Genomic DNA, 18631 nt, shown 5'->3' on the forward strand with positions numbered 1-18631 from the left:
AAGGATGTGATGGTGTGGGTGACTGACTGGTGTCTGTTGGGGATGGGTATTGTGTGTGAAGGTTAGTATGCATGACTCTATTGACCCAAGGGGGATAGGTATATATAGTACCTTGTTTCAGTGTGTATTGATGGGGACAAAGTAGTAAAATGTTGGCTAATCACTGACTACTGCTGATGATTATATTGACACCAGTTTCAACCGTAGATTATTTAGACCCATTGGATGAGACTTTCAGCAGGGAACAAGTACAAGATCAACATCCTCTGACTCAGAAGCGGAAGAGACCGCACGGGGCTGGCAAGAGACAAAAAGTGTCTGAGTCCAAGGTCATGGAACTCATGAAGTTCTGCCAGACCAGCTGCCATTGCCCAACACAAGATGAGGTTCACCAGCCGAAGAACATTTTGCCAACACCTCATACATATTCAGTTAGACTGATGTTGTAATGTAATATAGAACGTTGTTGCCCAACACTGGTCCTCGAGCACCCCCAACAGTACACGCTTGTATTTTAACCCTGGACAAGCACACCTGATTCAACTTGTCAACTAATCATCAAGCCCTCAATGAGTTGAATGAGATGTGTTTGCCATGGGCTACAACAAAACTGTAATGTTGGGGGTACCCGAGGACCAGGGTTGGGAAACACTGATATAAAAAACCTAGTATACTCACAACTGCATTGTGGTATAGATATTGCTAGCTGTACATATGTATATAATGGTGTTTTATATAATGTGTTACAAGTGTACTGACAAGTGACTAAATGGTTCCAGCTGCATGAGAAACCAAGAAAGTGTTGACTTCAACTTTTGGATCAATTTGTGATAGTCATTAAAGGTATTTGGAAGTAACTAGCTACAATATTAATGCTAAAACAAATGATGCAGGGAGTTGGTGTATCATTTCAACTTTAATTTGTTGGCAAGTAAATATGTTTAAAAAAACAGTACATTACTCTGTCAATGTAGCAAATAAGTAGACAACTCAAAATGTATTGGTCACATACACATATTTAGAAGATGTTATTGCAGGTGTAGCGAAATGCTTGTGTTTCTAGCTCCAACAGTGCATTAATCTAACAATACACACAAATCTAAAAGTAAAAGGATGGAATTAAGAAATACAGTGCATTTGGAACGTATTCAGAATCCTTGACTTTTTCCACATTTTGTTATGCTACAGCCTTGTTCTAAAATGGATTAAATTGTTTTCCCCCCCCTTCTTATCAATTTACACACAATACCCCATAATGATAAAGCAAACACAGATTCTGAATTTTACACATTTATTAATTAAATAAAAAAGTGAAATATCACATTTACATAAGTATACAAGTATACATAAGTATACCCTTTACTCAGTACTTCGTTGAAGCACCTTTGGCAGCGATTACAGCCTTGAATTTTCTTAGATATGAAGCTACAAGCTTGGTACACCTGTATTTGCGGAGTTTCTCCCATTCTTCTCTACAGATCCTCTCAAGCTCTGTCAGGCTGTATGGGGAGCCTCGTTGCACAGCTATTTTCAGGTCTCTCCAGAGATGTTTGATCGGTTTTATCTTGTCTCATCGCTACAACTCCCGTACGGGAGAGACGAAGGTTGAAAGTCATGCGTCCTCCGATACACAACCCAACCAGCCGCACTGCTTCTTAACATAGTGCACATCCAACCCGGAAGCTAGCCGCACCAATGTGCCGGAGAAAACACTGTGTACCTGGCAACCTTGGTTAGCGCGCACTCTGCCCCCGTCCCGCCACAGGAGTCGCTGGTGCGCGATGAGACAAGGACATCCCTACCGACCAAGCCCTCCCTAACCCGGACAACGCTAGGCCAATTGTGCGTCGCCCCACGGACCTCCCGTTCGCGGCCGGCGCGAACCCAGAGCCATCTCTGATGGCAAAGCTGGCGCTGCAGTACAGCGCCCTTAACCACTGAGCCACCCGGGAGTCCCGACCATTGGGTTCTTGGTCACTTCCCTGAGGTGGTGCACTGTCAACTTTGGGACCTTATATAGACAGGTGTGTGCCTTTCCAAATCATCTTAAATCAATCAATTGAATTGACCACAGATATACTCCAATCAAGTTGTAGAAACATCTTCAGGATGATCAATGGAAACATGAGGCACCTGAGCTCAATTTCGAGTCTCAAAGCAAAGGGACTGAATACTTATGAAAATAAGGAATTTCTGTTTTCGCTTTGTCATTATGGGGTATTGTGTGTAGATTGATGAGGAAAACAATTATTGAATCATTTTTAGAATAAGGCTGTAAAGTAACAAAATGTGGAAAAAGTCAAGGGGTCTAAATACTTTCCGAATGCACTGTATATAAATATTAGGATAAGCAATGTCAGAGTGGCATTGACTAAAATACAGTAGAATACAGTATATACATGTGAATTGAGCAAAGCAGTATGTAAACATTATTGACGAGTGGTTCATTATTAAAGTGACCAGTGATTCCATGTCTATGTACATAGGGCAGCAGCCTCTAAGGTGCCATCACTAGCCGGCTAGTACTGCGAAGTTGCTTAGGAGCTAGAAGCATGTCTGTCTGTCGGCGCTATCTTGCTCTTTCATGGCTTGTATTCAAGACAAAAATGACCGAAATGAGTTTACACAGCAGTATGCAGGAACAGTTATGGCAATGTATGACATACAGTGGGGCAAAAAAATTATTTAGTCAGCCACCAATTGTGCAAGTTCTCCCACTTAAAAAGATGAGAGAGGTCTGTAATTTTCATCATAGGTACACTTCAACTATGACAGACAAAATGAGGGAAAGAAATCCAGAAAATCACATAGTAGGATTTTTAATTAATTGATTTGCAAATTATGGTGGAAAATAAGTATTTGGTCATATACTTTGTTATATACCCTTTGTTGGCAATGACAAAGGTCAAACGTTTTCTGTAAGTCTTTACAAGGTTTTCACACGCAGTTGCTTGTATTTTGGCCCATTCCTCCATGCAGATCTCCTCTAGAGCAGTGATGTTTTGGGGCTGTTGCTGGGCAACACGGACTTTCAACTCCCTCCAAAGATTTTCTATGGGGTTGAGATCTGGAGACTGGCTTGGCCACTCAATGACCTTGAAATGCTTCTTACGAAGCCACTCCTTCGTTGCCCGGGCGGTGTGTTTGGGATCATTGTCATGCTGAAAGACCAAGCCACATTTCAACTTCAATGCCCTTGCTGATGGAAGGAAGTTTTAACTCAAAATCTCACGATACATGGCCCCATTCATTCTTTCCTTTACACAGATCAGTCGTCCTGGTCCCTTTGCAGAAAAACAGCCCCAAAGCATGATGTTTCCACCCCCATACTTCACAGTAGGTATGGTGTTCTTTGGATGCAACTCAGCATTCTTTGTCCTCCAAACACGACGAGTTGAGTTTTTACCAAAAAGTTCTATTTTGGTTTCATCTGACCATATGACATTCTCCCAATCTTCTTCTGGATCATCCAAATGCTCTCGAGCAAACTTCAGACGGGCCTGGACATGTACTGATGTAACAGTATAACTTTAAACCGTCCCCTCGCCCATACCCGGGCACGAACCAGGGACCCTCTGCACACATCAACAACAGTCACCCTCGAAGCGTCGTTACCCATCGCTCCACAAAAGCCGCGGCCCTTGCAGAGCAAGGGGAACTACTACTTCAAGGTCTCAGAGCAAGTGACGTCACCGATTGAAATGCTATTTAGCGCGCACCGCTAACCTAGCTAGCCGTTTCACATCCGTTACACTCACCCCCCTTTTGACCTTCCTCCTTTTCCGCAGCAACCAATGATCCGGGTCAACAGCCTCAATGTAACAGTATAATTTTAGACCGTCCCCTCGCCCATACCCGGGCGCAAACCAGGGACCTTCTGCACACATCAACAACAGTCACCCTCGAAGCATCATTACCCATCGCACCACAAAAGCCACGGCCCTTGCAGAGCAAGGGGAACTACTACTTCAAGGTCTCAGAGCAAGTGACGTCACCAATTGAAACGCTATTTAGCGCGCACCGCTAACTAAGCTAGCCGTTTCACATCCTTTATACTGGCTTAAGCAGGGGGACACGTCTGGCACTGCAGGATTTGAGTCCCTGGCGGCGTAATGTGTTACTGATGGTAGGCTTTGTTACTTTGGTCCCAGCTCTCTGCAGGTCATTCACTAGGTTCCCCCGTGTGGTTCTGGGATTTTTGCTCACCGTTCTTGTGATCATTTTGACCCCATGGGGTGAGATCTCGCGTGGAGCCCCAGATCGAGGGAGATTATCAGTGGTCTTGTATGTCTTCCATTTCTTAATAATTGCTCCCACAGTTGATTTCTTCAAACCAAGCTGCTTACCTATTGCAGATTCAGTCTTCCCAGCCTGGTGCAGGTCTACAATTTTGTTTCTGGTGTCCTTTGACAGCTCTTTGGTCTTGGCCATAGTGGAGTTTGGAGTGTGACTGTTTGAGGTTGTGGACAGGTGTCTTTTATACTGATAAGTTCAAACAGGTGCCATTAATACAGGTAACGAGTGGAAGACAGAGGAGCCTCTTAAAGAAGAAGTTACAGGTCTGTGAGAGCCAGAAATCTTGCTTGTTTGTAGGTGACTAAATACTTATTTTCCACCATAATTTGAAAATAAATTCATAAAAAATCAGGTGATTTTCTGGATTTTTTTTCTCATTTTGTCTGTCATAGTTGAAGTGTACCTTTGATGAAAATTACAGGCCTCTCATCTTTTTAAGTGGGAGAACTTGCACAATTGGTGGCTGACTAAATACTTTTTAGCCCCACTGTATATACAGTAGGAGGAAAATATACTACTATCGCCTATATTAAACACTACAGTTCTACTAAGGGAATACTTGCATATGGTGTGTTTGGGTGGTGCAGTGTGGAGTTCGGAGCCACTTTGATACAATGGGAGATTGTTGTTATGGGACCTTCCACATCTTCCCTTAAGTCATCAACTTCATTGTATCCAACAGACTGTCCATCATGTGAGGGATAAATTGCTTGAATGGCACCAACAACACACACAGGCAAGGGGATTCAATACCCTCTGCCTAGCTTCTCCACCGCGTAAAACAAACTCCAAAAATAATCTGTAAACCACCAATCTATTGTCTGTAAGAGAATGACAAAAACGCTATTAGACTTTCATGGGCAATCGTTGTGTAATGACTTATTTCTTACTGTAGCAGCATGGTGTAAAATATGAGACATCTCACAGACAAATGTGAGCTAGCTATTTAGCTACAGCACACAGGTATAGTTACTCCAAGACTAATCCGAGTCATAAAGCCAAAGTCATTCCTTTACTCTTCGTCATCACCATCAAAACATTTATCCAGTTTTGCTCCTAATGAGATGCACTGAGGCTAGCTAGGCTAGCTAGCTATAATGTTAGGCTACAGTACATTTTGGGTATAGCAAACAAAGCTAGCTAGCTCAACTTGGCTAGCTTGGCTTGAAAATGGTACTGGCAAACCCCGTTATGGCCGAATCGATCACAAAATTATACTGTACTGAACAACACTGCCTCGTGTAAAAAGATTTTATATTGCCATCTAGCTACCGACAGCAAAACAACTTACTCGTTTGTCATTTGCCCTCCTGGTCCAGCTGGTCTATGCTGCCGTCTCCAGTTGATCTGGGAAGTTCTGAAGGATGTCTCCAGCACCTCTCTATCCATGTGTGCATAGAAACATTGATGGTCTGTCACACACACACAATCCATGGGGTTTGCAGTGACCCTCTCCAATAAGAACTGTCCGCGATCAAATTCGTTGCAGCACAGACTTATTTTTTCTGTCAGCATGGCTGGACAGCACCGGCAATTCAGCATTCACAATTCTATTTATCTCTCTCAACTCTGCTTCAGTATATTACAGCTCAAATGAATAGCACTATATGTCCCTATGTAAAATAAAATCAGACTGTTTTGTAGTCAAGCTCTTCTTGGAAAGAGGAATCATCAGAAGCAGCCATTGTAATTATTTAGCAATCTTGGATAGACGGTGCACGTTAACATGGCTCCTGTGAACCCGTAGAAACTAGTACTGCCCCTGTTTTGAAAAGCCTGCCTTTGAGGGTGGGAACACAATTGGACAAGGAACTCGGGCTACCGTCAGGTTACAGTCTTTACAAAGCCAGGTAAAACGTGTCAACCTAGATATCCTGCAATGTCGTGGCATATAAGAACATCATTGAGACAAGTCCAATGGCTCTATTGAAGAAGGCCAACCATATCTACTCACTGCAAGCGCTTTTATCCCAATCGGTGAACACAAAGGCCACAATGATTTCTACAAAACTCGACCTCATTCCCTTTTAGATCAGACAGCAGGCTCAATCAACCGATGACACAATTGGTTGACCTCTCCCAGCGTGAAAATAAACAAATACCGCTATGGTACATAATTATGTCTGAAACGCCTCTCATCAATCATAATTATGTAGGGAGACTGGAACAACACCCCAAATAATGTCTAACGGTGAAGTTTCACTTTATCTGGTTACAATATTCTAACCAAATAGTGAACATCTCATCAATGGAAACCTTCCCAGGCTCTTTAGTATGACAATACTTACCCAGATGTACTGTAATTTAAGATTCTGTGCAGTCAGTGAACATTATAACAATAAAAAAAAACATCTCAACAGAAGACATTACCTGGAATGATATTCACTCTCAAGGGTGGCCAAACAATTAAATGAAAGCCACCCCCCCTTTAATAGGCCACGCCTCCATCTCTTAGGCTGCAGCCACTACATTGCACCCACCACTATTCATGTGAATGCACATGAGGTGTTGAAAGTGTTATAGGCTTTGGGGTTTAGATTGATTTGGTTTTCAATTTCGATGTTGGTTTTGTTTGGGTGTGGTTTACCTTGATTGGAATCCTCCTCGTTGGTCAGGATGTGTTGCCCCTGTCGCCTGGTTAGTTAGTCATTAGTTTCCCCTGTGCTGGCCCAGTGCTCCAGTTAGCATGAGAGATGTTGGAAGAGCGATACGACTAGCTCTTCCTTTTTAAGTTTAAGTCTTGTCTCACCTGCTTGGTTTGCTCCAGGGTTATTTGCACTCCCCTACCTACGTTGGTGTGGGTTTTCTTTTCCTTTAGTTTCTGATATGAGGCAAATCTACTGGGTGTGTGTTAAGACCACATTAACACAAGTTTGCTTGGTCAGAATCCAGTCTGTAGGCACCCCCATGGATGTCTTTCAGAACCAATTTTAAACCCCCACCTGTTTCGGTTTTCAATGTCATTTGGTAGTTCCCTATTTCTGTTGAGCGACGATTTTTGGTTTCTTATTGGGGAACTTAACAAAAGCAATTTAAAAGCTTTCATTCAATAAAAAAAAAATCACATTTATCTATACAGTATAGTTTAGATATAGCAGGACATGATATGTGTTACCTGTGTAAGGGTCAGGTAAGGTAAGGGGTTATCTTGCCTGCGTAGAATAATAGTTAGGGTCAGGTAAGGTTATGGTGAAGTGTAGTTTTACCTGCGTAGGCCACGGTCAGAGCAGGGTTAGAGCTATGGTGAGGTAAGGTTATGGTGAAGTGTAGTTTTACCTGCGTAGGCCATGGTCAGAGCAGGGTTAGAGCTATGGTGAGGTAAGGTTATGGTGAAGTGTAGTCTTACCTGCGTAGGCCACGGTCAGAGCAGGGTTAGAGCTATGGTGAGGTAAGGTTATGGTGAAGTGTAGTCTTACCTGCGTAGGCCACGGTCAGAGCAGGGTTAGAGCTATGGTGAGGTAAGGTTATGGTGAAGTGTAGTCTTACCTGCATAGGCCACGGCCCCATCAGGCTTAGGGTTAGAGTTAGGATCAGGTAAGGTTATGGTGAAGTGTAGTCTTACCTGCATAGGCCACGGTCCCAGCAGGCTTAGGGTTAGAGTTAGGATCAGGTAAGGTTATGGTGAAGTGTAGTCTTACCTGCATAGGCCACGGTCCCAGCAGGCTTAGGGTTAGAGTTAGGATCAGGTAAGGTTATGGTGAAGTGTAATCTTACCTGCATAGGTCACGGTCCCAGCAGGCTTAGGGTTAGAGTTAGGATCAGGTAAGGTTATGGTGAAGTGTAGTCTTACCTGCGTAGGCCACGGTCCCAGCAGGGTCTGTTCGCAGTCTGGCCCTCAACGTCTGTCTCTGTGCCTCCGTAGGATTCAGTCCTAATGCATCCAGAGCCTGCCAACACACACACACAGAGTTTACACACACCGTATCAAAGACACACACCCTACCCTCACACATTTATACACACATGACTACACACACAGAGTAGTAAACACACGCACACCTAGTGTGCTGAATGTGAATAGTGCCTATCGATTTTCCAATGATGTTGTGGGAGAGGGATTGGAGCAGCTTGGACAACATGCACCCCAACGCGTGCGCACACACACACAGTAACATGCACATTGGCTTGACTGTACACTCTTAAAAAAAAGGGTTCCAGGTAGAACCCTCTGTGAAAAGGGTTTTACGTGGAAGCCAAAAGGGTTTTACCTGGAACCAAACATGGTTCTTCTATGGGCACAGCCAAAGAATCCTTTTAGGTTCTAGATAGCACATTTTTCTAAGAGTGTAGGCATCCATTTGATTAGGCCAGAGCAAATGACTGGCCAGCAGCAGTAATAGCTTATTGAGCAATGCCTCTGCATGGAGGGTTCAAAGTCAACACAATCATTACACTGCAATGACCCTAGCATCAAACCACATCCATACTGTACACATACATCTACAGACACACCAAGACAATCACAAACATTCCTACACACATACTCACAAATCCTCAGGTACAGGCACATACAGTCATACCAGTGGAGGCTGCTGAGGGGAGGACGGCTCATAATAATGGCAGGAACAGAGCGAATGGAATGGTATCAAACACATAGAAACTATGTGCTTGATACCATTACACACATTACATTCCAGCCATTACCACAAGCCCGTTAAGGTGCCACCAGCCTTCTGTGAGTTATACAGTTATTATTTGTTAAACAAAAGCTCTTTCTCTGAACTATTGTATTAGTATAACATCTTTATTTATGTGCATACAATATAGCTCATTGTTTGTCATTTTTATTACAGTCTTTTTTGCTCTTTATCAAGGGTGCCAATCATTATGGACCTGACATACAGTTCACCAATACACGCTAACAAATACACAAACTTCCACACACACACACACACAAACACACACCTGCTCCAGCCTCTCCAGTTTGAGGCGACTGATGGAGCTGAGGGAGCACTTCCTGTGTGGTGTGTGCTGGATGCTGTTTGGCTGACAGGCAGGGTAGGATTCTGAGTATCGGGACACAGGTGAGGTGTTAATGTATCTCTTCTTTGACGTTTATGACTTATGTTTATTGCATTTACATGAGAGAGAAAGAGAGAGAGAGAGAACAGGTCTACGTTCAGTACATAAAAGTGAATAGAACGTTCAATTGAACGGAAACGTTACTGAACTGAACAACCAGTTGAAAAACGGGGAGGGGTTGGGTTATGGGTTCAAAATGCAGACCTGCTCTTTAAATGCATCACTCGTTGCTTCAAGCCACACCCCAGCACACCCACCAAAAGGAGAAAACGTATCTCAAAGTCTTTTCAGTACAAGAAAGTTTGTGGAAAATGTGTTGTTCAGTTAAAAACGCTCAGCGATGTAGCAAACGTTTAAGTGAACTGAACACACTCCAGGTGTAAACAGACAGCATAATTAGAGAGAAAGGCACAGAGGAGAAAAGACAGAAAGAATGAGGGAGGAAATTACTATTCTGATGGACGGCTCTGTTTCACAGCTTTTCAAACCCCCACATTATATTTGTTAAAAATCTACCAAGCTCACGACATAGCAAGATGATAGACATATGCAGTCCTTTGAACAGTCCTAAGACAGACATATACAGATATAGTCTTCTGTAGCTCTGTTGATAGAGCATGGCGTTTCCAACACCAGGATAATGGGTTTGATTCCCGGGACCACCTGAACGTAAAATGTATGCAAACATGACTGTAAGTCACTTTGGATAAAAGCATCTGCTAAATGGCATATGTTGTTATTATTATTATAACAAATTGAAAGTGGTGAATCAAGGTAATTCAGGTAATTAGTATAGGTAAAGAAGGTAGACAATGTATGTAAAACAGTTTTAGGTTACATTGACAAATGCAGTAAACGTTTAAAATGTGTGCACAGGAGTCATATCTGATTAAATGGCTGCACCAACTGAACATTAACATTCTGGGCAACACTTGAAGGAAGCCTATCTGTCACGGAATTCTTCCTGGGAAGGAGAGGCGGACCAAAACACAGCGTGGTTATTTTTATACGTCTTTAATAAAGATGATAACTTGAACAATGTATAATACAAAATAAGAAACGTGCAAAACCAAAACAGCCCTATCTGGTGAAACAAACACAAAGACAGGAACAATCACCCACAAAACCCAACACAAAACAGGCTACCTAAATATGGCTCCCAATCAGAGACAATGACTAACACCTGCCTCTGATTGAGAACCATATCAGGCCCAAACACAGAAACAGACAAACAAGACATCCAACATAGAATGCCCACTCAGATCACACCCTGACCAAACAAAACATAGAACATACAAAGCAAACGATGGTCAGGGTGTGACACTATCTGCCAATCATTCACATCTCTGTATCAACTGATCATTAACATGTTGAGCAACACAGAACATCCAGACAACATCACTCATCATACCGAAGCCGCTCGAAGAACATTATTCTGAGAAGGGATTCCATCCGGAAGATGACAGTGTCTTGTTTTTGACACCTCCAGGTCCAAGTGTGGGACGAAATGTCCCCTAGACTGTGTAGACTAAATATCCAAGGCCAGATTAGCCTTTTTCCACCTAATAGACATGTTTTGTTTTGACACATTCAGATGAAGCGTCTCCCGCCTCACTCGATCTCCTCCTTCCTGGCCGCACGCCACACCACGCTACATCTGTCCTACCAGTCTACACAGCCAAATCTCCAGTGTTAAAAAACAAACAGAGTTAAATTAACACTGAAAATGTAGGCACTGGAAGTGTTACATTAACACACTGCTAAGTGTAAAGCCTGAATCAAATAGTAACACTCTCAGTGTGAATTTTTACACTGGATAATTTGCTGTGTATCTTCTCTATGTACCAACACAACAGTCTCTGATATATCTGATTATGGGTTCCCAAATGGCTCCCTATTCCCTATATAGTGCATTACTTTTGACCAGGCCTCATATGGCCAACTCTAGAAGACAACATAGGGCATTATAGAGCAGAGTAGAATATACTTCATTTTCTCACAAGGGGGAAATTTGGTACCCCACATAACCTTACAGAATTGCTTTGAACTGCTTAGAGTGGTATAGAACAGAGTAGAGCAGAGTACATTTCTTTAGAACTGTACAACCCAGCTCAGTGAAGTAAAACTGCCTAGAAGAATAACACAGAACAGATACACAACAACGCACAGAACAGTTGTGAACCCTTGAAATTACACAGAGACAAACGTGGAGCGAGGTGTGTGTGTGTGCTTGACAAGATATCATGTTAGAACTGGTTTCAAATGTAGGTTTCAAGTATAGGTCACATCATTACTTGGGCTGGTTGTTTGCCTGACTCACTGACTGAGTTTATGACATGGCTCTGTCCTGTGGAGAGAGATAAGGGCTAAAAGGCACACCCTCATTTGACTATTATCTCTTCTTTACCACCTGCTGTGACCAGTTTCCCAGTATAGTTCCCACCTGGAGGTGTGAGTCCCAAAGGCACCCTATACCCTATATAGTACAGTACTTTTTACCAGAGCCCTATGGACCCTGGTCAAAATTAGTGCACTACATAGGGAATAGAGTGCCATTTGTGATGCATTCAAAGTGTAGGTGTACTGTATGGGAGGGTGGGACTGGGACATGTCTTAAAGCCATGGGACACCATGTTCCCAAATGTACATCAACAACTAAGAAATGTCAGAATAGTTATATATATTGTGAAGGTGAGACAGAGAGGGAGAGAAGAAGAAAGAATGAGAGAGATAGGCTGAGAGAAAGAAAGGCTAAGAGAGAGAGGCTGAGAGAGAGAGGCTGAGAGAGAAATAATTGGAGGAGCGAAAGAGAGAAAAACAGAGACAGAGACACATAGATGATAGAGGAGTAGACAGATCTCACCAGGCTTGGCATCTGTGGTGCTGGGACTCTGACGGGGGGAGGAGACACACGTCTGTTCTGTTCTCATTCGAACCTGCAGGACACAACCACACAAACCACACCAACCATTAATACTATGTAGGAGGAATAACCATATTCACAGAAGACTGGTGTGAGTGGGTGTGTGTGTTGAACTTGTGTTCGAGCCTCAGCCTCTAACTTGGCTAAGGTTGACAGATGGCAGAGTCTCGCTGGCGGGGTTGGGGGTGGAGGTGATCTTGGGCACCACCAGGGGAACCCCAGGGAGGGCTGCAGGGAGTGTGGTTCTCCTGTGCTGGAGCAGTGATGCAGGGGGAGGCAGGGCCCCCAGCACAGCCATGGTCTCTCTCCTGATGGGGGGCACTGCGGGGGCTCCGCTGACTGGGCCCTGGGGGGTGATAGGGCTCTGGGGGCCACTGCTGGAGGAAGCAGAGCTGGAGGAAGACCTGTGTCTCATAAACGCTATCTCCACCGTAGGGTCTGATCTGAAGAAGGACAGAGAAATGAGAATGGATTGGAATACTTTTAAATAGTAAATATGGATACATCCCAAATGGCACTATTTTTTACCAGGTCCCATAGGAATCAAGTCAAAAGTGGTGCACTATTTAAAGAATAGGGTGCCATGAACGCATCCTAGGTTACAGTTCACACAATTACTACAGTAGATATGTTTACTCTTCTTCTACTGTTCTTCTTCTCTTTATACAGGAACCCCTTGAAAACAAGGTGGTAGACCTTAGGAGGTTTATCCTGTCAATACATATTCAGGTAAAGTCATACAGGTGCGCCCCACCTGAGTTTGGTGCGTGTCACAATACTTCTAGCCTCCTCATAGGTAACTCCAACTAACGACTCCTTATTAATCGACACCAGCTGATCTCCTGGCTGTAGTCTACCGTCCTGGAATGCAGATAGAGAATATCATTAGCCTATAGTTTGACTATAATAAACATGGTCATTGTCAGTTGAACCAACACATATATTTCCTGTCTCACACTTTATGTCTTCCCACAAAACCCCATGTAAAAACCCATGAATAACACCTGATTCCCCCTGTATCAAAAGGTAAACATAGTGACAAGTCACCCTCTGGCAGTCTCCTCCAGGTATTATTTCCTGAATCAACACCATTGGTCCCTCGGCTCGGTTAGCTCCGCCTTTTATGATGAGGCCCAGGCCTGTTCCCTTTGAGATGCATATCAACTGAATGATGCTGTCGAGAGAGAGGTATATAATTAGGGCAGGGAAAGAGAGAAAGATAGAAAGGGGCTGTCAGGGAGAGAAGAAGTGAGAGTGTGCAGTATATATCAGACTAGCACACAGACTGTGAGCATGATTAAATAAACACACAAAAACACATCGGTTTCATTCAGGCTGTCCCTGAACAAATCTCTCTTCCTTTGTATTTGTATCTTTCTCTAGCTCTCTCCTTCTATACATGTGAGGGTTTCTCTTCTGTCAGAGAGCAACGCGACTGTTCAGCATCATGCACACATTCAATATATTGTTTTGTGTTACACAACTAGATCTTATATAAAAGGATATCAAGGATAAACTGTTACAACCTTTCAATCTATCTTAGTGACACAAGGACATCAGGGATATATAACCTGGCCATATATCTATCTGATTCTCTGGAAAAAACCTTCTGTCTGGATTTTAAATTATGAGGACAAACCGACAGTGACAACAAGTGCAATATTCCCGGTGCTTCAACTGTCTCGTTCTATTTCTGCCTGACACTTACTTATTGAAGACGTGCTGTGTAGGGGTTGTGTTAGGGTTCGATGTGTATGGGGGCCCAGTGGTATAGAGGGGTCCAGGGGTGTAAGGGGGTCCTGTGACCCCCTCTTTAGGGCTGAGGAGCTGGCTGGTGGGACTGGTAGATCTGGAGGAGGAAGAGGAGGAGGCCGTGTCTGTCTTGCCTCCTGGGGGGGAAGTGAGAGAGAGAGAGAGAGAGAGAGAGAGAGAGAGAGAGAGAAGAGGTTTGTTACTTCCGATCGATGACATACATTGGTACAGGAGCCAATAATGAATCACACATTGTGAGGTGTAAAAACAGCTCTTTTGATTAGCATAGAGAAACACCTACACACGTTAGCCACATTGTTGCCCAATGTTCTCATGCATATCTCAAGGTAGGATTCAGTGCTCTATTATTTTAAATTAATGCCGTGTTGAATTTGAGTGTCGGTGAAAGGATGTTTGGAGAGGGAGGCGGATTGCGAGAGGAGCTGGGCCAGCACTCAGTTGGAGAAGGTGAAAACAATTGTGAATACGGATGAGTGTAAGGATTGTGAAAGGGAAAATGAATGAGAATTAGGAGTGTGAAAGTAGGAAGATAATGGTTAAGAGACTATAGTGTTACATGGAGATGCGGAGGGGAACGGGGGACAACAAGGTCTTAGGTACAGTGGATGAGTCCCAAATGGCACCCTATTCCCTATTTAGTCCACTACCTTTAACCAGGGCCCTTTTCCCAAATGGGAGCCAATTGGGACTGAAAGGTCCTAGGTACAGAAACTCACCTGTAGAAAGCTGTGTAGGGGAGACTCTCCCTGAGCTTCCTTTAAAACTGCTTTGAGAACCATACTTATTCATCAACTCTATGAACTCCCGCCTGGAAGACACACACAAACACAGACCCACGCTGTCAATTTACCCATAGAAACAGTGCAGTAGATCTCTGTCTCCCTCCCATGGTCAGAGAGACATTGATTCCCAGTGACATCTGACAGGCGTGGGCTCATTAAAAGTGACTTCTTTGTCAGTGGTTGAGATTAGGATTATTTGAGCTATATCAGATCATGCTGCTAATCCAGTTTAATCTTGCGGTAAAGAGTCTACTGTCAGGTAAAGAGTCTAGGTGCTTGGAGCCCTTGTTGGAGCCCAGCCATAACCTAATTAGTATGTCTTGGAGAGAGGGATTGACCTCTTGCCACCAACTGTCTGATCTGGGATTCAGTTTTGTGTCATAGACACGAAAAAAATTAGGGTTCCTTGAGAGTTCTTTGTGGAACCATACTGACCCAAAGAACCCATTGAGCCCTTCAGTGATTGTTTGCACAGGTTCTTTCATCTTTTCGTGATAATTCAAATATAGGGGTGGCAGCTTATTTGAATATTTTGGGGTGTGGTTTACTCAACTCTTTTTGTGCAACGGTGAATGAGACTGTCATTCTAGTTTATCTAATCTGTAGGTTGTTCACCTTGTTTTTTTCTGGATGAGAAGGTTCCACTTCAGGAGCCCGGATAGTCTTCTGATAGTCTTCTGTCCCTAATATGTCAGCTTGTATATGTCTAGCTGTCTGGCGGTTGGGCCGTTGGGTGTGACTGTAATGTGGCTGACAAACAATGAAAAGCACAGAGCCTAGCAGAGTGCCAGGTCCCTTTATGTCAGGCCCGGTGTACAATGCAGGGTGAGACGTGACAGAGACCGAGGACGGAGACCATTCCTCAGCAGTTAGAACTAGAGTCACAGAGGATGCTATGGAAATTTTTAACTTTAACCAGCTGAATGACTCATCACAGCATTCTGAGGTAATATTACTGACCTGGCTTTGAGACTGTGTTGTAGTCCAGTCTCGAGACCACATATTGAGTGTCTCGGTGTCGGATACATTTGTACTCGGTCTTGGACAATAAGGACTCATAATTTCTTCCCGAGACGAGCGGAGTAAAAAAACTCATAATTATCAGCTTCCGTTCAGTCAGCGCATAAAACTTCGTATTTCTTGAAGCATTAGCTAAACAGCCGTTATATCTATTATAGACGTTTGCGCAGTGGCGAACCTATAGGCCTTCGGGTTGTGACAGATTCGTGATTATAAAAAGAAAGCAACCGTAATATCAGCGCACTCATGTAGGAGAATGCACTTTTTGTAAAACACAAAATGGTGTAACGTTAGTGGATGGTATAAGCAGCTATAAACCATATACCCACTTTTTTTCAGTGGGCTTTGCGTATATACTTCTTAATCCTTACGGATGCATATCAAAGTAGTGTGGTGGAGGTATACGATTTATCAATGATGTAGTACAAAAGAGAAATCATGCACAAAGTAGCCCGCACAATCGCAAAGGACGTGAAATATATTCACATGCGCGCCGCACACAAAGCCTAGGTTCAACGGAATATCATTATCAGGCAGCAAGTGTGCAGCTCACAGAAGAATGACATCGGTAGCCGGTAGGGTAGGAAATTATATATACCAGTATGCAAACCAGGTATTGAAAAAGTTTAGTGCAAAGTGTTGGTTAGTAGGCTATTTTTTATGCGCAATTGTCATCATGCGTTGCGTGCATCAGGGGCGTAGACATGGATGGGCCTGGGTGGACAGAGGCCCACCCAACCTGATTGATGTTGTTTGTGGTATTGTTGTGGACATAAAAGGAAAAAAATTATGGTCTATTAAAAAAAAGTGCTGTTGAGAATGGAAATAACATTGAAAAAACATAGGAAAGCATAGGATTTTTCACACAGGGTGCCATTCCTTCACTGGGCAGGCCGTTTGGGAACTTTATGGCGAAATTAGAGTATACCCACTTCTCCAGGCACCACTACACCACTACATAGGACCGATGGAAAGACAGCAGTCACACACAGCATGATGTTAAAGGATAAGCAGTCCATAAGCATAGACATAATCAGCCAATAGGTTCCATTCATAAGAATATAAAAACATGACCATTAAGCATTTCCCAATCGAAATTTACAACTATTAATTCCCATTGCAAAAAGCATGTCAAGTTTAGCACACAAAGTAACTGGTGACCTGAAGTTTAAAGTAGAACTGACAGCATTTAAACTTCTTTGCAGATATCAAACAAACAAACAATCATAATATCAGTCAAAAATATCAAATTCCCAGTTTATGCTACAAAACTAACTTTATAAGATGTTTTAAAAATAGGTTGTTTGATTCAACATTCCATGAGGTAAACTAAAGCATTGTTGGCAGAATAGATGGATGCAGTTCAATTCATGATTGATATAATTCACCAATACATTTCTTGGTAGTCCAAAAAATATTGCTATTAGGTTGTAAATCATAGCTGGCATGGTTCATCGTTTCAGTTTTAATGACTCGATATTCTGGACAAAAACAGACAAATGTAACTAATCCTGGGAATGTTAATACAATCAAACTAGCAAGGGCAATGATCACAAGTCAGTCATAATGTGGCTAATATGCTAGCGTATCTATGTAGCAAGCTAAAAACATGGAGCCTAATGGTAGCTAGATCGCTAGCTAGCTAGCTGCTAGGAGGATGTCATGTCATGCCATTGGAGGAGTGGGTGAGTGACTGGCTTTTCCCACCCTCATATCATTTTTTGGTGGCAATACACAGCTAGAGATGCAGGTGTCATTTGATTTCGATAGCAAGAACTTGATCGACTGTTATCCAGTTAGCGTATCTCTTGCGTTCACAAATTCATGATGGCTATTTACAGTCAGTAAAAAGTAGCTATCTAGCAAGCTAGCCAACTTTAGCCAGTTAGCTCGGGTGCTTGGTTGGGACAAGCATGCATTGGCAGGCAAGCTGCAGAAGGATGAGGCGGCTACAATTCCCCATCGTTTATCAGTGCAAATCTGACGGTAAATTACAAAAACTGTGTTTTTGTAAAAATGGTCTGACCCATTAAGTCAAAATGTGGTTGGTTGATTCCACTGTCACTCCAAAATGTTGCCCTAATACAGTTGAATGGCAGGAGCCTTTATCTAGCTTCTGATGGCCAAGCTAGATTTATCTCCCCCAGACCCAGCAAAGAAATTCCTGAATGGATTTTTTTCTCTCTTCAGTGTTAACCCTTTCCAACAAAAACTGAAGAGATAAAATCAGAACATCATTGAAAATAATAATATAATTATCATTATTATTATTATTATTATAATAATCATTTTTTGTTTGATAAATCCTTAGCCCTTCTCTGCAGGTGTAGAAGGCCCATTGTTCCCCACTGTGTTTGGGTTAGTAATAATTTGTAGAGTTCTAAATGTCTAAAGAATCCATGTTGTTCTGAAATATGAACACAGAAATACTGGACATTTTGACCTCTTAATATGGTGGTGATTTGACAAAATTGCAATCATGGTCTTGAATTTGCATTTTTCTGGTCTCGGTCATGACTCAGTCTCACCCCCCTCCAGTCTTGGTCTTGACTCCGACTCAATTTGCTCCAGTCTTGGTCTTGAATCGGTCTCACTTTAGGTGGTCTCAAAAACAACACTGCTTTGAGCTCTGCTTCAGAGCAGCTCTGCTTTCAGATCAAGTCTTGATTGATGAACTTTAGTTGTTTATATAGATCACTTTGGCTCTCTCTCTCATTGGCACAGGTTGGTAACTGCATCATTCGAATATAACTATGAAGTATTCTGAAAAGAGTGCCAAATGCAATAGAAGCAAACACCCTTGCAGCTATGAATT

At 42.9% G+C, this 18631-nt stretch overlaps 1 protein-coding gene across 1 annotated transcript in view; it reads right to left on the reverse strand.

Moving 5' to 3' along the window:
* Positions 1–18631, reverse strand: part of LOC135511378 (syntaxin-binding protein 4-like) — an 87549-nt gene that overhangs the window by 58397 nt on the left and 10521 nt on the right. The window contains 8 exon segments of the mRNA XM_064932911.1: positions 8087–8183; positions 9190–9302; positions 12182–12254; positions 12381–12684; positions 12996–13102; positions 13289–13415; positions 13944–14130; positions 14731–14822. Coding sequence (XP_064788983.1) covers positions 8087–8183; positions 9190–9302; positions 12182–12254; positions 12381–12684; positions 12996–13102; positions 13289–13415; positions 13944–14130; positions 14731–14822 — 1100 coding nt within the window.

Source organism: Oncorhynchus masou, chromosome 24, assembly GCF_036934945.1.
Source record: "Oncorhynchus masou masou isolate Uvic2021 chromosome 24, UVic_Omas_1.1, whole genome shotgun sequence".
Classification (NCBI taxonomy): Eukaryota; Metazoa; Chordata; class Actinopteri; order Salmoniformes; family Salmonidae; genus Oncorhynchus; species Oncorhynchus masou.